A 19575-nucleotide genomic window follows, 5' to 3' on the forward strand; every position below is an offset into this window, starting at 1 on the left:
CCTTAGGTAATCTCATAGTGGAATATAATATATTGTACTGTACATATCTGCACGTATGTGTGTGAGTGCGTGTCTGTTTTTTTACACCTCATACCTGAACTACCTAATCTACCGAACTACCAAGGTACTAAGTAAGTAAGTAAGTAGGTTCGTCGATCTTGCTTTCATATCATAAATCTCTTTCTATGTAGTGTATGTCTACTAGTGTTCGTCTACTGCTCGTCCACCAACTATTCCTACATGACTAAAACTTTTCGCTCTCCTTGAATGCCTTCCAATCATTGGCGTACTGTGTGCTTCGGATGCCTTCAGGGTATCTCGCGAGAAGGTCCTTCGCGTTGTCCCAAGCCTTGATCACCATTGCGGTGCGCTTCGGGTCCCTCTCGACGAGCCTGTACTCGAACGGCCGCGGTCGGCACACGATGCCCTGGGTGACGGCGTCCGGGCTGACTGGGATGTTCTCGCCGTTGTCGTCGACGGCGTGCTCCAGCGTAAAGGCCCACAGAATATACGCGATGCCCAGGAACAGCGAGCGCTCTGCGATGTTGAGGCCCGGGCAGACTCGTCGGCCGGCCCCAAAGGTGAAGTGGTCTCGCTGGTAAGGGTCGTTGAGGGTCGCGCTCTCCTGGGCCCGGAGAAAATCGTTCTTGTACCGGTCCGGATCGAAGTTTCGGGGATTGGGATAGCGCTCCGGGTCGTTGTTCAAAGCCCACACGTTGATCATCATGCCTGTCTTTGCTGGGAAATGGTAGTCGCGGTAGGTGTCGGCGTTGGTGGTGGCGTGCGGCACGATTCCCAGGATACTGGACGGCAGGAAACGCAGAGACTCTTTGACGACGCCTCGAATGTATTGCAGGTCCATCTATTTGTGTTCGTTCAAGAGTCAGCCATTCCGCTCCCTTCATTCCGCTCTCGCATCTCTCAGGGGGGTTCACCAATCCATGTAGCAACTGATACTAATCCTTATCTCAGACTTCTTGGTATCAAAAAAAGAAAAACTCACCTCGTCGGACATGGCTGGGAGACGATCTGCTCCAATGACCCTGTCGATTTCGGCCTGGGCCTTCTTCTGGACCTCGGGAAAGTTGATCATGGCCACGGCAAAGGACAAGAAGATGGACGCCGTCGTATCGGAGCCGGCTTCCAGGAGCGTGCCGCTGACATAGCTGGCCCAGTCGTCGGAAAATCCAATCTTCTTCTGCTGCTTGAACATGTCGTCGCAAAAGTTCTTTGCAACGATACCCTTTTCGCTCCGCTGCTTGACCTTGAGCATGTACTGCTTGTACAGGGCGATTTCCTCCTTGTGAAGCTGTTTGCCCCTCTTCTTGCTCGGGTTCATGAAGTCCGGCAAGTTGCGCAGGATCGGGAAGTAATCCAGCATCGACGCCGACACTTGCGAGGCTACGGCGAATTCCTCAAAGCCCTACACATACCAAACACAAATGCGATCGAGTTAGTCAACGCACTACCATTACAGAGAGGAGGGGGGGGGGGGGGGGGGGGGTAAGACTTGAGGTAACCAAAAAAGATGCACCATGCAACATGCAACATGCAACATGTGAAACAGAAATGTAATGGGGATTTTCGGGGGTCTGGTCCAGCACAATTGAACTGCCAACTGCCAACTGCTAGGGCAAGCTTCTCACCTCATAAATTTGCTTGACATCAGGATCATTGAATGCCAGACTCCTCCAGCCAAAAGTGATACTGGTCACCAGCGACGTGCTATACCGACGCACGTGGTCATGGTACTTGTCCGGGCGCTTCACCATGTCGGCGAGCATCTGGCGCAATTCCAGCTCCTGGAATGGGATGTAGTCGACGGCGGTCTTGATGTTGAGCAGGTTGTGAATCATCTTCCGGGCCAACCGCCATCCCTCGTCGTACTGCATCAGGACCAAGCGATATCCGCCCGAAATGAGCGTCTGGCCGACGTACATCTCCGGTCTGGACGAGTAGTTGTTGGAGCGCTGGTCGATCAGGTCCTTGACGACGCGGGGCGAGTTGAGGACCACCATTCGCTGGTTGCCGAGCATGATCGAGTAGATCTCGCCGTACTGTTGAGCCCATTCGCGCAGCTTGACGTGCAGGTTCTCCTTGGGCAGTTGATGCAGATTTCCGACGATGGGCAGCGTCGGGGGCCCGGGCGGCATGCCCTTTGGTCGTCGTCCGACTTGCAGGAGCTTGTAGAACAGTCCTGCAATCGCGACGACGGCCACGTACAGCGATGTCTGTGAGATGGCCATGGTGATGTCGGAATCGGAGCCGCAAATCACAGAGGGTTCAACAATAGGTATGAACTAACGATCAGAATTCAGACCCAACGCCAATGGACACACGATGGATGTTGAACGAAGCTTTCCTTGTTCAACGAAGGGAGGGGTTTTAAGAGCCTCAGAAAACAAACCCCTCCTCCTCTCTGGTCACACTATACGCACGCACCGAATACGTGTGCTGCGTACGGAGCACTATTTTGACTAATACCAAAAAGTCATTATCGATACGGGTCTCGTACGGCAAGACGACCACATGTAATGGCGTCCACTGTCCGGCGGCTACTAATCTGTCTGGCCGCTCAGAAGGTGGGTGGTACCATACGTCAATACCTGTGGTGATAGATGGGAGGTTGTGCAGCACCGTCTTGAGGAAGACACTGACCAATGGCGACCACCAGGTATACGATAAACACCCGTGACCCTGGCCTGACACAGCGTGGTTGTCCTCGCCCTAACGAGTGCAGGGGAGCAAAGGATGGGGCATGCAGTCGAGGCTGCGAGGCGCCGAGAGCCGCCCCCAATCTTGGGTGCGTGGTGATTCTCTTACACGATCTGTTTGGTCTGGGAGGAAGCAGTCATCCGAAAAGACAGTGTGGTCCGAGTACATAATGATAGTCTACCGTATAGACCCAGACCCAGACCCAGAACCTTATCAGTTAAACGGGGCATCAAGTGGGCCTGGGGATCCACCCCTGGGTCCCCGTCCCAAAGCTTATTCGCTCCGAGATCTGATAGTGCGCCGTGTACCATGCTCCTGGAGCCTCCCATCAGGCCCAGAGGAGGCATTAACTGCGCACTGCTGCCGGCTTCACGACTAACGTAATAGCCTGATCCCGGCCTGGCGTGGGCACACTTCTTCCGTCGAGTGAGTGATTGGAATATGGCACCAACTCTACGTTTATCAAAGAGCGCAGGCATCCCGCGGACCCACGATCTATAGGGTTTCCCGATCCTACAAACTCAAAAGGAAGCGCCAGTCAAAGGTACAGACCTGAGACGACCGACAGCAGGACCCCCTCATCATTATTAATTCCAGCCTTTGCGCGAGTTCCCTCTCTGCCCACTGCTCCATCATTGTGTACATATGCCTTCCTCCACCATTCCCTCACGGCTCGAAATCAAGGATGCTAGCATTACCCTTTCCTCCACCCTCTGAGAGAGAGCATGGCTCCAGCGAGCATGTTGCCGTCTCCCGGCTGAGACATGTTCAACTGGGCAGCGCCGTTCATCCCTGGCCACGTATACTCCTGATGAGCCTCCTCTCAACTTCAGGAATCGACCGTTGATACTCGTGCGCAGTGAGGATTCATCGTGGGGTGGGTAGGGAACCATGAGTCGAAGCCTCCCTGTCCATTTAATTAACATTGATCATCCACCACTTATGCTATTTCCCCCATTGGTAACCAGAAACCCTCAAGTGTGGAGCCTCCGCCCGGACCCGAAGGCATGTTTCGGACGTCCAGCCCCCGGGCCCCGGGTGTCAACGCGAGGTCTCCTAGATAGTAAGGCCTCTCTATCCTGTTGGACCAGGCATGGGGTTCGTACAGGGCTATCAGTATCGTTCCAACGGTAAGAAAGTGGGGGGACACCATAATAGGCACTGGTGTGAAGATAAGTCTATCCTTGTATCACAAGAGGCTGAGCAGAAAGCACCTTCGACTCTATCTGATTGTATCTGAGATTAGAATACTTGGCAGTGGCTGCAAACATCTAGAACAGTGCTTGACCTCTGGGCGCGAGGCCAGGTATATGTATGTACTATAGATGCCAGTATTTGCACGTACGTACAGTACAAGGACCGGCGTGATTTTAATTTTCAAAGACCAAACAATACCCTTGGTCGCGCCGCACCGCAAGTCAGGCCCGACGAAGCTGCAGTAGACCCGAAGCACCAGTCTCAAGGTCTTCGCTCAGCCGACCCAGGAGCGTCAACGATCCAACATGACCAACTCGCTGGAGAGTTCTTCTCGTGACGAGAAAGACGCGGCAACAACAGACACACATATCCATGAAAGTCGTCATCAACACCCCACGCCTCACGACTATCTTTCCGCAGTCGAGAACGGCCTCATTGAAGACATCCCGCCTCCGTCGAACTTTGCGCAGCGATGGGCACTCAAGCTCGAACAGCTCGCCGGCGTCGAAGCCAGAGGCGTCGAACGCGTCCCTGAAGCGATCCGCGCGCCCCATGCCTCGTTGAAAGACTACCTGCAGATGTGTGTCATCTGGTTCTCTGCCAACGTCACCATGAACAACATGATCATTGGATTTTTGGGTCCGTTGCTGTTCGAGGTCGGCCTCAAGGACGCCATGATACTGGGTGCCTTTGGAGCGTATCTTGGAGCTGCGGGAACCGGATACCTTTCGACCTTTGGCCCTGCAAGTGGTAATCGCACCATGGTGAGTCTGATCTGTGCACCTCTGCAAACCCGCAACGCAAAAAATAGGCGAGCGTTATGCTGAACAGTTACTGCACAGGTATGCGCCCGCTACACCATGGGATGGTGGCCCAGCAAAATTTGCGTTCTGTTCAACATTGTAATCATGCTCGGTTATGGTCTGATCGACGTTCTCCTTTCCGGACAGATCCTATCCGCGGTGAACGGTCACGGCCTGACCGTCATTGTTGGAACCATCGTGTCCGCCATTGTAACGCTCTTCGTGGTCCTCTTCGGTATCAAGCTGTTTCATACCTACGAACGATATGCCTTCATTCCGCAGGTCATGGTCCTTCTGATCTTGATCGGCGTCGCTGGGCAATACTTCGACACTTCGTCTGAAACGTTTGGAAATGCGTCCGAGAGGGCCGCCGACAGAATGAGCTTCTTCTTCTTGGCTGTGTCTGCTTCTATCGCGTGGACACCCAGTTCGGCTGACTTCTACGTCTACTTCCCGCCAACGTCGAACCGTCTCGCTGTGTTTGCTTGCACCACAATCGGGCTCGGCACCTCATGTGCCTTCACGTACCTGATTGGTGTAGGTATCGCATCCGGCGCGTTGGCTAGGGACGACTGGATGGCGGCTTATGAGAACGGCGGCGCAGGTGCCCTCCTCGTCGAGGCATTCAGGCCACTCGGATCCTTTGGAGACTTCTGCGCAGTAATCGTCGCACTTGGCCTCATTGCGAACAACATTCCCGGAACCTACTCTTCGGCCCTGTCTTTCCAGCTGCTCGGGAGATGGATGAGGAAACTGCCGCGCATCTTCTGGACCGTTGTCGGTGTCATCATTTACACCGTCTGCGCATGCGCCGGTCGTAACCACTTGTTCGAGGTTTTCCAGAACTTCCTCGCGCTGCTAGGGTACTTTGTGGTCATCTACATCGCGATCACTCTCGAGGAGGAGTTCATCTTCCGCCGCAAGAGTGGCTATGACTGGGCAGCTTGGAATGACCCCAAGAAACTGCCGCTAGGAATCGCTGCCTTTGTTGCCTTCTGTGTCGGCTGGGTTGGTGCAGTCTTGGGTATGTGGCAGACATATTTCACCGGCCCGCTTGGAAAGACCGTTGGCTTTGGCATTGATCTGGGCATCCCGCTTGCATTCAGCTGGAGTGCTCTGGCGTATCCCGGCCTGAGATATCTAGAGCTCAAGTTCATTGGTAGGTAGCCATGTCGTCCTGAAAGGAGACTAGTTGTACAGTATGTGTCATATACACTTCAAAGCGACGCATTAGGTAGTTTGTATGACAGTAGTCAGCTTTCGAGTACACGACGCGGTGCATTTCGTCTCTCAGAATATCAAAACGCGTCGGAATCAGCACCAACAGGGCCAAAAGCAGTTAGTAATTCTCTCTCGCTCGATATGTTCCCGATATATCTCCATCGTAGTGGAGCCTTGATGATGTTTTACTTATCTCCGCAAATCCAGATGCTGGAACCTATCGACGACGCCGAGAGGAGTGTCGCACAGCAGATTCAACAGTGGGGGATAATAGTAGTGCAGGCTGGATGACTCTGCCCGACGGCACAAGGCTGACGTTCGGCATGTAATATCGATCCCGCAAGACCCCTGCAGCGCTTGCCTCACCTGCGAGATCTGCGGAGCAAGTGCATCTTAGGAGGATCGATTTGTGCTAGGTATATGAGGTGAAGCATGGAATTGAAATCGATACCAGAGAAGGATATCCCGACGCGGGCATTAGTAGTTGACGAGCCCGGCGGCTCGTTTCGACTACGGGAGGTGATTCTGGACGAGGTCCGACGGAATGAAGTCCTTGTACAGATAAAGTATACGGGCATCTGCCACACGGCAAGTTGATGCCTGTGCAACAATGAGCTATCTTCTGACAAATATTCTCAGGACCTTGTTGTTCAGGAGGGAGGCATGCCTGGGCCATTTCCGGCAGTCTTCGGACATGAAGGGGCTGGTGTCGTCAGACGAGTTGGCAGTGATGTGAGCCACCTTCAGGTTGGGGATCTCGTTCTTCTCAGCTTTTCTTCTTGCATGAGATGCTCAACATGTGCCGAGGGTCGGAAAGGATTTTGTGCTCACATCACCAACATCAACTTTGGCGGTGCACGTGGATTTGATGATTCACCTATACGGCTCCCGAACGGACAACATGTCCGTGGACAATTTTTCGGACAGTCCTCATTCAGCGAGCTGGCGATCGTCGATGTGCGCTCAGTGGTCAAGTACGATGGCAGGGAAAAAGACCTCTCCTTCCTGGCTCCCTTGGGGTGCGGGTATCATACGGGGGCTGGGACAGTACTAAACGTCTTGAAGCCCAAGCCAAACAGCAGCATGGCTGTGTTTGGACTTGGTGCTGTTGGCCTTGCCGCGCTAATGACTGCCAAAAATGAGAATGTACAAGACATTATCGCCGTGGATATTGTCAAGTCCAAACTTGAGCTGGCATCTTCGCTTGGAGCCACCTACTGTGTCGACTCAAAGAAGGAAGACTTACTTACCGCCATTCGCGCAAAGTTCCCCGACGGCATCGACTTCGTGATCGACACCACTGGGGTCATTACGGCCATCAACACTGGCATCAAGGCGCTTGGTCATGCCGGGACTTTGGCTCTTGTTGGTGTTCCTCGCCCAGGAGCGCAGATTCAGGGTGACGGACTGGAGCTCTTGACGTCGTGCAAGACAGTATTAGGGTCTATTCAAGGAGCTTCTGATCCTCAGAAGGTGCGCACCTCCGTTACTATGCGAGTGGCAATTCGCTGATAGGGCTACAGATCCTTCCATACCTGGTCGAGCAATATCGAGAGGGGAAATTCCCGGTTGATAAGCTGTGCAAAGTATACCCAGCTAGTGAGATCGACCAGGCGATATCAGACATCAAGTCTGGAAAGGTGAGACAGTTGCAAAGGACAGAATTTGACAAGAAAGCTGCTGACTTCGAATAGGTAATCAAACCTGTTCTGGCGTGGTGACTGGGGATGGCCAGAGATCAAAGCAGTGAGATGTTCGACCTGATGTCCGTAATGAGCCTCACGGGGGAGCTCGGGCTACTTGCATAGTGTAGTCGTATTTTCGGAGTATCGTTTCTCCGCAAGTTTCCTTGCATTCCATTATGACGCAACATGCCAAACACCAAACATTCCCGGATTTGGCTCGATTGTTCCAAGATCCAGGTCGTTTACAACCGGACTCCTGGCTTGTCTGAGTAGTGCCTTGTACTGGTAATGCTCACTGTTGGTTTGTATCCTGTTTGGAACGCACTACCCATATATTGAGTCACCATTGCCTCGATATGTCTGGGACTCACACTCCAGCGTCGATGTAGAAGTGTCACGTTGGCCCTGCCGCAGCAATTAACTACAATACCTAGGAGGCCATGACTTGCTTCCCCCTTGGAGACAAAGGAGACAAAGAACGATAAAGTGAGCCTCGTCCATCCCATGCTTTGTTAAACAAGCGTTCCTTGTCACGCACTCTCTTTGTCCCAGGTAACCTTATACTAGCAGGACAGCTTTTGAAGGCCCTACACTACAAACAGACCTTCTCTACGTCTCTTACCACTTCGGACAAATTCTGCAAGATACAGCACATACATAATCACATATACAAATTCTGATAACAGACGCTTCAGACACCCAAGTCAACATCGAAATCTCTGCCAGAACTTTCCATCACAACAGCCACAGCCAGCTCTACCACCACACAGAGCACAACGCACTACAATCTCGTCAAAATGGTTGCCTTTCTCCATAACCTCCGCAAATCCAACCTTCTCAACCTCTTCTTCCGTACTCTTCAGCTCGTTCAAGGTCTGGTCGTGATCGGACTCTACGGCGTGGATCTCAACCGAGCCAACCGCGAACACAAATACTCAGACGGCAAATGGGTTCGTTCCACTGAAACCGTCGATCTGCCTTCTGAAGTTTTGAGGCTAATGACAAGCATTCAGGTCTTCGCTGTTGTCGTCGGATCTCTGGCGGCATTCACGGCGGTCGCATACGGACTCGTCAGTGTCTTCTTACAATACCAGACCGTCGCCCGTCTCTTCGTATGGGACTGGATTCTCTTCATCCTGTGGGCGGCCCTCTCGGGGATCTTTGGATCCATGTACATTGGGGAAAAGACCGAGATGGAATGGGGCATACACCGTATGAAAATTGCCGTTGGGTTTGACCTAGCCGGGTTGGTCCTCTGGTTCATTACCGCCGTCATGGGTACTTGGTGGATCTTCTCCCAGAGACGTGTTGCTGGTCGCGTGTCCGGCGGCAAGGATTGAACACAGAACAGTTGACGATGTACTACCCGTAGATCGCTTAATTCCGATTTAGATTATTCCTGATAGGAGAACAATGCTCATTCGATACAAGGACCTGCTCTGCACGCTTCTGGCGCCTTGATCAAGTCAAATTTGCAGCGAGTAGATCAACATGTCAGCTTATCGACAATGGCAAGACTCATATTTTACGAACACCGGTGTAGAAAGTAGTTACCTTACTTGCCCTGCAGAGTGGATTGCCAGAGACACAAGATGATCGCGGGGTACGAAGTGGATGAGAGCGAAAGACCAAAGTTCCCCCCTGTGCGAGTAGAAAGGGCTTAGCCACCTGTGGTCTGTAGGTAACTCCCAGCAAAGCAAGCGAGTAATGCTAACTAATAATATGCAGGCAGGCAACACTGCCACAATCTCACGGCGTTCTCTCAAGATAGTTTGCACGCGACGAGGATTCGGCCTTGAGGCTGAATTCTTTGCACTGCATCTTCTGATCCTCAATGGTCTGGTTGCCTTCCTTTTGTTCTGATGAATTGTCTGCACTCCATATATCTATCTTCTTACAAAGACAAGTTCTCGACTTAAATCTCGCTCGACCAAGAGACTAGTACCAGCCGCCGCACTCTCCTCGACCAAAGGTATCGGGTTCCTATATACTCGTCACCATGTCCATAGGCTTCGGCGACGCGCTGGCGGTGGTGGAAAAGGCCATCGCCGTTTATCAGAAAATGACCGACGCCGTACAGACAGTCCAGTTCATGGGCATACGTCTTGAAGGTATCAGAGACCAAATCAAGATAGCACAGAAACTGGTCCCTGACGACAGGACCAACAATTTCTTGCAGAAGCTCGACGGCGAATTGTACGAGATGATCCGCAAGACGATCGCGAAGATCCAGGTCGACGCTCAAGCCACGCAAGACATTCTAGAGGAGTGGTACAGCAGGAAGACGGGATTTCTCAACTCGACATGGCGTTCCCAGTTGTTTGCCAACATGGTCAATGGCATCCTCAAGGGCAAGGGCGATGACCTGAAGATGCTGAACCAACGACTAGACCATTACCAGACGTCGCTCAACCACTTTATCGGCATGGTCAACACCTATGGCATCAAAGAGCTCATTGAGCGCGATACGAAGAATAAAGGCAAGCAACTCGCGGTCGGGACTACTGCGAGTGCGAATACTCCTGCCTCCAAAGTAGGACGATCTTCTCCGTCCCCAGCCAGGCGCAAGCAGTACAGGGTCATCTTTGTCGATCCACACAACGAGGGCCGCTCAGTCGTCGCGCAGTCGTACCTGTACCTGGTCCACCAGTGGACGGTGAGGACTGACAACCACTGGCCGTTGAGCAAGTGGGAATCCGCGGGAATGCGACTCCGGGCACGATCAGCGTTTGTGCCACAGCTGCAAGCCTTGGGACTGCCGAAGCGGATCAAGTTCGTCGACGGGAACGTTCCCTCGTCACCTCACGCCGTCAATGCCCTTTTCGACCAACCGTATTTCAACTACGCATACAAAGAGCCCATCCGCCAGCGTGCGGCCAAACGGCTCTCGCGGGGCCTGCCAGCCAACATGTTCGAGCACTACGACTTCATCTTGGTCTTCACCAAGGAGCAGCTCGAGATCCTCGAGGCATTGCGCGAGCACGTCGCCCGGACCCAGCCCCAGTACAAGGATGTCAACCAGCGGGCAAGAATCCTCTTGCTCGGCTCATACAGCAAGGCAGGACAGATCTATGTGCCCGGTGCCACGGACGATGCTGAAGAGCTCAAAAAGATGTGGGGAAAAGTCGTCAACCAGATCAAGGGCAGCGTCAAGGGATTTCTGGAGGTGGAGTGCGGTTGGAAGCCTCCAAAGAAAGACGACGCATGGAAACAGGCCGTGGAGAAGACATGATACTTGTAAGCAAAAGCTTGGAGACATGGAATGTGGGATCCGCAGGGTAATGAGCCGGCCGTTGACAACCAACTTTCCAGCGCGACTTGATCATTGATGCAAGAGAGCAGTAGTCATGGGCGGAGAAGGCGGATCCTCCCGAGTCCTAGCCAAGGCACTCAATGTTCGGGGATGCCGTTGCCAAAACGCGTCTTGTTTGACATGTCTCTGCTATTGTGCTGTCTGTGTCAACAAGGCGGTGAAATGGTAGATGCCGACGGCGAATGGAAACTCGACCAGCGAACGCGAGCATTCACGGAAAATGGGATACGTCAGCTGTGGGATGAGTTGTTATCTTGGAAAGGGAGAAGATGTATTGTAAGCATGAGAAAAAGGAATATGATGAGGATGGAGGACAGAGGACGATGGGACATGGATATGGGTCCGTGGGGTGGTGGATGGATACCTCCACTTGTAGGTACATACCTGGTCTACCTCCTTTACTATACGAGTACATTGGGAGATGTGATGCAGTATCCATGATGAGATCCGACACCCTTATCTCTTACATTCTCTCAGTCGGAACAGTTTCAAGGCTGAACCGGATCATGGCTCACCGACTCCACCGAAGATGCGGCATGACGGATTCTGGATACAAAACTGGGTACAAACTGGGTACTTGGTGAGATTGATCAGCAACATGTGAAGTCTTGGGTACTCGTACTTCTACGAGCATCCATTCTTGTTGGTATTGCTAGGATGCACTCCTGGTAGTCAAGATAGTATCCACACACATGCGCTGATATCGACAAAGCTCTAGTTGCTGCTGAGGGTGAGCCAGACAGCTTGAGATACAATCACAGGGTGTACTCGTGTAGACTCGCAGGTAGAATTGTACGATAGTACGGAGTACTCGGTTAGGAAGGGTAAGGTACCTTCCCTTAGGTACGGGTAATAGTCCCGAGAGTCGGCATTAGTTAGTACCGATAGGCGCAAGGTCGCCTAACGCGACCCTGGAAGCACAAGCCTCCGGACGAGCCTGGAGTAGCCTCTTCAGGCAGCGGTACCACCAAGAGGTCCCTGTGTTTAGCCCCGAGGACCCCCCAAGCATTACGGGTCCTTGGAGGCTCTTTGGGCGCTGTCCACGCAAACCACCCCCCTCCCCCCCACGCCATCTTGTTCAGGGTCCGCCGATTATCAACGTCGGTGGCTGAGATTGTGACTGGCTCTTCACCGCAACATCTCATCGGCGTCAATCTTCAGAGGAGAGCAAATCGCTGATCCCAAAGCATCAGCAGGTGGTTTATGAGAAATCATACTCGAGCTCTTGCTGCCATCGAGGCACATAATAGTTAGTACGACTAAGCCAATTTGTGAAGTGTCATACTTCATCCATCCAGCTCATGATATTCGTGCGTCGACCTCCCATTGAGTTTTTTCTGTAATCAGCTACAGTACGACTACAAAAAGCCCATAGCACCCCTTCTCCACCGCTCTGCATCGCTTGCTCCAGTCTGAACTCAGATTGCTGCCCAGTCTTGCCTGGTCTCAGTATAACCGCGAGCCCCTGATGCAGCCAGTAATCGATGCCCCTCAGTGACATCAGTCCGCTCGCTTCCTAACATTCTGAACACATCTGTTGTTTTTTTTTCGGGCTGGTGAATATTCCATCCTGTGCCGTACGTTTTCGAAAGCTGTACTTGCAACATTCGCAAGGTGTGAAGCAATCCCATCTCCCAAACGTCGGTTTCTTTCTCCCAAGCCCTCTCCAGACACCGCCAGCCTCCTCGAACGTCTCTTGTACCTGCATAGCCGAGAGACCTCGTTACATCCGCCGACCGTCCTGACTAAGGCCTCGACGCGTCCATTTTCCAAATTTCTGTGGACCAAAAAGTTGTTGGGAAACAAACCCATAGCTCATTGCCCTCAAAACACGATCGACTTCTACTCTCACGGTGTAGTCCATTGAAGGCCTGTTAGGGTTAAAAAGGAGGAAGAGACTTGACAAGACACCCAAAACAAGTACCACATCCAAACCGCAGGATGAATACCTCCACCGGCCTGCGCCTCCTGCGCAACGCAACTCAAGGTGCTCTTCGCACAAAGGCTTCCTCAAAGGCAACGAGACAGTCCTTTCGCCCCATCAGCACAACCAACCCACAATTCATCTCAAACACTCCCCGTCGCAGGGACCCCAACGATCCCTACCACAAAGCCAGCACCGAAGCCGTCGGCCAATCTGCTGGCCCTCACGAAGGATCTGCTTCCCGAACAGACAGAGAGATTGTGGTAGAATATCCCGACGATGAGAAAGACTTGCCTCCAGAGCGACCCCTGCGCGGCAGAGGCGGCGTGCACTTTGTGCGTACCTTGCCCACCTTCTCTCTGGAAGGCAGAACGGCCGTCGTCACCGGTGGTGCTAGAGGTCTCGGTCTCGTCATGGGTCAAGCCCTCGTCAGCTCTGGTGCAGACCTTGCCATCGTCGACATGAACAGTAGGTTACAACACCCAGCAAGAGTTGCCACGTGAGCGGTTGATGTAGAGTTCGATGCTGACGGACGGGTCTGTGCAGAGGAGGAAGCCGAGAAGCAAGCCATCGAGCTCGTCGAGATGTTTCGCCGCGAGACGCCCGACAACCCGGATGTCTTGCCCAAGGTCACCGCCCACTACTGCGACGTCTCTGACCCGACCAGCGTCGACGAGTGTCTCGCCGAAGTGCTCGACAAGCACGGCAAGATCGACCACCTCGTTACCTCTGCCGGGTTCACCGAGAACTTCTCCGCCGAGACGTACCCGTACGACCGCATCAAGAAGCTTTGGGGGGTCAATGTTGACGGCACTTACCTCTTCTCCACCGGCGTCGCTCGACACTTTATGCAGCGCAACATCACACACGGCAGCATTGTCATGATCGGTAGCATGTCTGGCGCGATCGTCAACGTCCCCCAACCTCAAGCACCCTACAACGCCGCCAAAGCCGCCGTTCGCCATCTCGCCGCCAGTCTGGCTGTGGAATGGGCACACGCCCACATCCGAGTCAACTGCATCAGTCCCGGCTACATGCTGACCGCACTGTAAGTTATTCCTTTTTTTTGTTCGTTACGAGCGCTCCACCTCCATGAATTCGAATTGAAGGTGCAAGTAAGCAAGTAAAAGGAAAAGCAAAACTGACCTCGCATAACCTTAACAGCACACGTAAAATCCTCGACGATAACCCGGAACTCAACCAGAAATGGACCTCTCTCATTCCTGTCGGCAAAATGGGATCTCCCGAGGACTTGCAGGGTGCCGTGGTCTACCTGTTGAGTGACGCCAGTCGATACGTCACTGGAGCCGACCTGAGAGTTGATGGAGGGTAAGTCAAACTTCTGAGATGAGAGAGGATAATGGTGCTTTGGAATCTCTGATCGCTGACTTTTGTTCTAGTTACACATGCACTTAAAAAACAGGAGCGCTCATACGCGTGGACTCGCACATAGAAGAGGGGGGAGCACATCCAAGTAATACTATCCTTGTGCGAAGAACTGGTCCAACAGTGTCACACCTAGGTAGGAAGGGCAGATAGTTTCCTGGATCCGATATCATATAGAGGTATGTTTTCAGGAAATTGGTTGGCACAATAGACGAGGGGGGCGTTGGGGTCACAGCCTGCCTAGGTACAGAAGGCGTCCAAAAGAACCAAAATATACTGATACTGTATGTACGGGTACATAGAATGGCAAATGGGATAATATACGTGTACACTGGGTACCTAAGCCGACTTTCTCGACGTACACACGTACCTCCTACTAGGCAGGTAGTTTTTCGTGTCCAACTCTTCCACCCTTATTGTCTGCCTCCCTCTCGGTTGTTTGGTTACAGTACATGGGTAGATACCACCTAACGCACTGTCCAGCTTTTCCCGCCTTACCTAAGTTGACCACTTAGGTACGGAGTAGGTAGGCAACATGTTCGGTATTCTGACCCCGATAGCTTGCCTTACCCACCCTCATTCCCACTCCGGAGCTCGCGCTCCTTGCAAAAATCAATTCCCCCTTCGGGGCTCCTCTACTCTTCAGCAGCAACCTCTTCGATCGCAGCTCGGATGATGCTCAACCCCTTCGCCATGTCTTCCTTCGAGATGTTGAGCGGGGGGATGAAGCGTAGCGTGTCGTAGATGGACGTGGTCAGGATCAGCAGGTCCTTCTCCATGCACTTTGCCTGGACCTTGGAGGCGTAGCCCTTTCCGCCGACGAATTCGCACGCGAGCATCAACCCCAGGCCTCGGACGTCGTAGACCAAGTCCGGAAAGTCTGCCTTGGCCTGCCGCAGCATGCCCACCATCTCTTCACCGCGGACGGCGACGTTGTCCAGGATCTTCTCGTCCTTGAAAGCCTGGGCCACGGCGATGCCGGCCGCGCACGACACGGCGTTGCCGGCGTACGTGCCGCCCATGGACCCGGGCTTCTGCGTGTCCATGAGCTCCTTTCTCGACACGATGCCGGACAGGGGGAACCCGTTCGCGATGCCCTTGGCCATGACGAGGATGTCGGGCCGCACGCCGTAGTGCTCGATGGCAAACATCTTGCCGGTCCGGCCGAAGCCAGATTGCACCTCGTCGACCACGAGCAGGATGTTGTTCTTGTCGCAGATCTCGCGCACTCGCTTCAGGTACTCGGGCACCACGGGCACGTAGCCGCCTTCACCGAGCACTGGCTCGATGACGATGGCCGCCGTGTCTGACGGCGCGGTCTCACGCTTGAGGAGCAGCTCCAGTTGGTCGACGGGGTCCATGCAGCAGTTTTCGGCGCTGTATTTGCCGTCGCAGCGGGATGCGATGGAGCATTGAGCGCAGTAGGGGAACGGCGTGGCAAACACTCCCGGCATCAGCGGTGCGTAGTTTTCGCCGTAGATCGTCTTGGACCGAGTCATGGCCATGGTGCCGAACGTCCGGCCGTGGTACGAGCCCTGCATGACGATGATGTTTTGTTTCTTGGTCGCGTGTCTCGCGAGTTTGACGGCGGCCTCGACAGCCTCTGACCCGGAGTTCCAGAAGAAGAACGTGTCGAGGGATTTGTGTGGCATGAGCGGAATGAGCGACTGGATAAGCTCGAGATACGGCCGTTGGAAAGCAATGTTTACCTATTTACACGCCACCATCCCCATGGTTAATTTTCAATGCTACAGGAGGCCACAGAACATGTCATTCGGGACAGGATAGATAGTGTCATTTACCTGTGCGTGGACCATCTTGCCGACCTGAGCCTGAGCGGCCTTCGTGACGGCGGGATGGCAGTGACCTAGATTGGCGACACCGATGCCACAGGTGAAATCGAGCATCTTGCGCCCGCTGGCCATGGTCACGTAGCTCCCGCTGCCGCTCTCAATGACCTCGGTGGCCAGTCGTCCAATACCTCTGGCCACATGTCGAGTGCCGAACTCTGCGAGCTTGGAGAGGCTCATTGTGTTTTTGTTACGGGGCGGCCACAATTACACCTGGTACGTAGGTAGCTGAAAGAAACCAAAGGCCGGAAGAGTCACGCCGCGGTAGCGATGCGGTCCTTGAAGACGGATGCGAAGATGCAGGGAAATGAAGATTGAAGTCAACTTCCGACTCGATAAACATTTGATAACCATGTCGCTGACACTTGCCCGCCTGTTGGTGGTAATGTCCGTGTCTCGTCTGCGACATTGAATATAAAAATGTCCGGTGATTACGTAGGGAGCAATTAGGCGGCTTGCCATTGGGTGGCAGCCCTTGAAATGGGGGGTGCTAAGTAAAGCTTGGTACCTGCGATGCCCGTATGTGGTACAAGTCATGGGCGCCAACAGCGCCTGAACGGGATCCCAAACCGGCGCCCACAGGTGACGGCTAGTTAGTGAGGCAGTGGAAATGGCATCCCCCCCGTTGCCAGCTAAAGGCGCCGCTAACTAGCACCAACCTGGTATTTACAGCCAGCTCCCCGCACGCGACTTCTAACCACCTTGGGTACTGCACTGTGCTGTAGGTACGTCCTCAGCACCTCCACTTGTTCGACATCGAATCGCCACGAATATTTGGGTTTCAAACGAATGAGCTGAGCCGAATCTTGCTGCAGGGGCTGAGCTTGAAGGTCAGATACACCTTCACAAGGCTGTCTAGCTGCTCCAAGGCCACCTGATCACCAAAGGTGTTAGCTAAGGCAGACACGATCGAACAAAGCAGTGTGCTCGGCGTCAAAGAAATGTATACAATGGGACGAGAACAATCTCTCATGACAAAGAAACCTCCATTTGAGATCCATTGTAACCAAAACGGTCACCATGTTAAAGGGCACTTCTACTCATCCTCGCTTCTGGATTGCCGAACAAACAGCACCGACTCTACCCGAAACAGCAACAGCGAACAATACTTGAACTTGAACCATGGCTCCCGTCACCAGCGACACGAAGGTTTGTCGGTCTCACGATGCTGAGCGTCACGATTACTACTCCACTGAAGCGGAACGTGAGCGAGAGCTAGAGCAAGAGGAAGAGCGACAGCGAGAGCTTGAGAGAGCGCGTACTGCTGAGTTGCGTCGACTTCGAGAAGAAGCCGACCGAATCGCCGCTGGCACACCTGCTACAGCTACTGCACTGGCAAGTCAGGCCTGGCACCTAGACCGTCCGCGCAACGGTAGATATATGCAGCGGCGAAACGCTATCTCTGGCCCTTCTTCCGGTCCTTCTGGTCCTCGTTAAATGCCAGAGGCATGTCTTCCCTCAAATACACCGGTGGGTGTTGTTATCTAGAACGGTTTAGTGCTGTTGGCGGCGTTGCTGCTGGAATGTGCGTGACAAAGGTGAGCGAACACGAACGGTAGTAGATATGTCGGTCAAGTGCTTGTCTCTATCTTTCGGGACTCGGTACTTAGGTAGGTATAATGCCATTGATATCGCTGAGAAGAATAAATTACGTTGAATTTTGCTCCCTTGCTTGAAGCTGTTCACTACCTCAGCAGCCTTGCCTAAGACTCCTGACGGAAGCCATAAGTAACAACAGAGAGATATGGCTCTCTACAAGGGATTATAGGGGTCTCAGGTTACGAATATCGGAGACTGTACGAGTATGGACACAGACACCAAAACCATCGTATTCACAGTCGCAGGTTTGGCATGATGTTTCAGTCTTTTTGGTTCTCGTCATCACATCCTCATGACTTCGTCTGCCAGGCCTCCGAATGGGCAGCTGTATCCCTGACTGGGATACACGTGCAATCTAACCTTGAACAACCTTCTCGGCATGACTCTTCTTCAGTCCTAGAAGATGAGCCTCGCCGTCGACGGCAGTTGCTACCTCTGCATGTATGTCGCGCATCTTAGGAGTCCAATTTAGAAGTTTCTTCCCTCGTTGTGAGACGCCACGAGAATTTGTGCCCACGGAGTATGGTGCGAACGGCATGATCTTATCGGCGTCTTCAGGCGAAAGGCTCTTGAGGGTCGAATCTGGGAGGAGGCCTTCTTTATGCGCAATCTTGGCCACCTCCTGCAACACTTCGCCCCAAACAAAGGGCCCATTTTCCGCCAAGTAATACCCTTGGTCGTTCCATGTAGCTGGAGGCCCTCCGTTGACGGCGGCTTCGCCGAGCAGGAGGTACAGGTCGGAAAGATCTTGGACATTGATATAGTGCCATATGTTCTCGCCTTTGCCAACCTTGAAGGCCTGCTGGTGCTTTAGAAATGTCTCGGTGGTTCTGTAGAGCTGCTTCGATCGTGCATTGCCGGGACCTCGCCCAGCACCTATGATCGTCGGGGGACAAACAATGGCGGTCTTGACCTTGTCCGAACCAGCAGCCAGCACGACTTCATCGACGTCTCTAGTCAAATGATCAGGATAAAAAATCGAGCCAAGAGGGAAGTTCCATATCTCACCTGTGGGGTGCTTCATGCGGCTGGGACGTGAGTTCATTGACATTCTCCCAGTCATCAAAGACCTTCTCAAGACGCTCGCCGAACACCTTTTTGACTATTGTTTCATAGCCGAGGATCAGTGTACCGGATGTGTGAATCCAATAGCCAACCCCGTCACGCTGTCGCCGGGCAAGGCCTCGAGATATAGCTTGGGATGACGGTACATGATCACAATCGGCAAAGTGATAGACGACGTCTGTGTTGGCGGCTTCCTCCTCAATCAAGTCGACTTTATCAAGATCCCCGTAGACGAGTCGTACCTTAGGATAGACTGTCGCGATTTTTGCTCCCTTGTCACTGTTCCGCACCAGGCAAGTGAGCTCCCAGTCCGGGTGTCGTTCGGAGACCAGGTAAAGAAAATCACCGCCGATGTAACCTGTGGTGCCGGTCCTAGCCACAAGACATCAGGTCAGCGTCCTACAACATCATTATATACGTACAGGAAAACCTTTGGTGGCATCGTGGCGTGTGTTCTTTGCAGAATGGGTGCCAGAGACGATATGAACCTTGTTTAATGATCTGAGTTTCCTCGAATATCAGCACGATGAAGGTGCCGGTGGCCTGGTCTCGCAGTTTATGGTTTGCGAAGTCCAGGTCGTCACAAGTATGATGTCATAAACGTATACTGCCTCCTCGTCTTAGTAATGCAATGTGCAGCCTTGTTGGAGCGAGGCAGCCTTGTCACGTGCGCGTCGGCTAACTTTCTGAGCAGCACTCTGGCCCTCTCCAGAATGCAAATGCGCGATCCTGGACAAAGAGTGCCATCACCACTTCGACCTTCTGCACCTTGCTCCGAGCCTTCTACGTGGCTGACTCACCGTCGTCCTGCAGATCT

At 53.1% G+C, this 19575-nt stretch overlaps 8 protein-coding genes across 8 annotated transcripts; 5 read left to right on the forward strand and 3 right to left on the reverse strand.

Moving 5' to 3' along the window:
- Positions 1 to 244: 244 nt before the first annotated feature.
- Positions 245 to 2246, reverse strand: PV08_03772 (uncharacterized protein; the record flags this gene model as incomplete). Its single annotated transcript, XM_016378123.1, has 3 exons — positions 245 to 862; positions 1004 to 1423; positions 1647 to 2246. The coding sequence occupies 3 exons, from the start codon at positions 2244 to 2246 to the stop codon at positions 245 to 247; spliced, it is 1638 nt and encodes a 545-aa protein (XP_016236800.1).
- A 1971-nt stretch (positions 2247 to 4217) lies between these two features.
- Positions 4218 to 7657, forward strand: PV08_03773 (uncharacterized protein; the record flags this gene model as incomplete). Its single annotated transcript, XM_016378124.1, has 6 exons — positions 4218 to 4676; positions 4755 to 5874; positions 6391 to 6491; positions 6576 to 7409; positions 7460 to 7576; positions 7631 to 7657. 6 exons carry the CDS (start codon positions 4218 to 4220, stop codon positions 7655 to 7657), a joined length of 2658 nt encoding a protein of 885 aa, XP_016236801.1.
- Positions 7658 to 8418: 761 nt separating this feature from the next.
- PV08_03774 (uncharacterized protein) lies at positions 8419 to 8961 on the forward strand (the record flags this gene model as incomplete). Its single annotated transcript, XM_016378125.1, has 2 exons — positions 8419 to 8571; positions 8635 to 8961. The coding sequence occupies 2 exons, from the start codon at positions 8419 to 8421 to the stop codon at positions 8959 to 8961; spliced, it is 480 nt and encodes a 159-aa protein (XP_016236802.1).
- Positions 8962 to 9620: 659 nt separating this feature from the next.
- Positions 9621 to 10853, forward strand: PV08_03775 (uncharacterized protein; the record flags this gene model as incomplete). Its single annotated transcript, XM_016378126.1, has 1 exon — positions 9621 to 10853. The coding sequence occupies one exon, from the start codon at positions 9621 to 9623 to the stop codon at positions 10851 to 10853; it is 1233 nt and encodes a 410-aa protein (XP_016236803.1).
- Positions 10854 to 12875: 2022 nt separating this feature from the next.
- Positions 12876 to 14191, forward strand: PV08_03776 (uncharacterized protein; the record flags this gene model as incomplete). Its single annotated transcript, XM_016378127.1, has 3 exons — positions 12876 to 13326; positions 13405 to 13906; positions 14023 to 14191. The coding sequence occupies 3 exons, from the start codon at positions 12876 to 12878 to the stop codon at positions 14189 to 14191; spliced, it is 1122 nt and encodes a 373-aa protein (XP_016236804.1).
- Positions 14192 to 14879: 688 nt separating this feature from the next.
- Positions 14880 to 16274, reverse strand: PV08_03777 (4-aminobutyrate transaminase; the record flags this gene model as incomplete). Its single annotated transcript, XM_016378128.1, has 2 exons — positions 14880 to 15953; positions 16047 to 16274. 2 exons carry the CDS (start codon positions 16272 to 16274, stop codon positions 14880 to 14882), a joined length of 1302 nt encoding a protein of 433 aa, XP_016236805.1.
- A 942-nt stretch (positions 16275 to 17216) lies between these two features.
- PV08_03778 (uncharacterized protein) lies at positions 17217 to 17531 on the forward strand (the record flags this gene model as incomplete). Its single annotated transcript, XM_016378129.1, has 1 exon — positions 17217 to 17531. The coding sequence occupies one exon, from the start codon at positions 17217 to 17219 to the stop codon at positions 17529 to 17531; it is 315 nt and encodes a 104-aa protein (XP_016236806.1).
- A 517-nt stretch (positions 17532 to 18048) lies between these two features.
- Positions 18049 to 19200, reverse strand: PV08_03779 (uncharacterized protein; the record flags this gene model as incomplete). Its single annotated transcript, XM_016378130.1, has 3 exons — positions 18049 to 18646; positions 18702 to 19130; positions 19181 to 19200. The coding sequence occupies 3 exons, from the start codon at positions 19198 to 19200 to the stop codon at positions 18049 to 18051; spliced, it is 1047 nt and encodes a 348-aa protein (XP_016236807.1).
- Between the last annotated feature and the right edge of the window lie 375 nt (positions 19201 to 19575).

The sequence above is a fragment of the Exophiala spinifera genome (genome assembly GCF_000836115.1).
Source record: "Exophiala spinifera strain CBS 89968 unplaced genomic scaffold supercont1.3, whole genome shotgun sequence".
Taxonomy (NCBI): domain Eukaryota; kingdom Fungi; phylum Ascomycota; class Eurotiomycetes; order Chaetothyriales; family Herpotrichiellaceae; genus Exophiala; species Exophiala spinifera.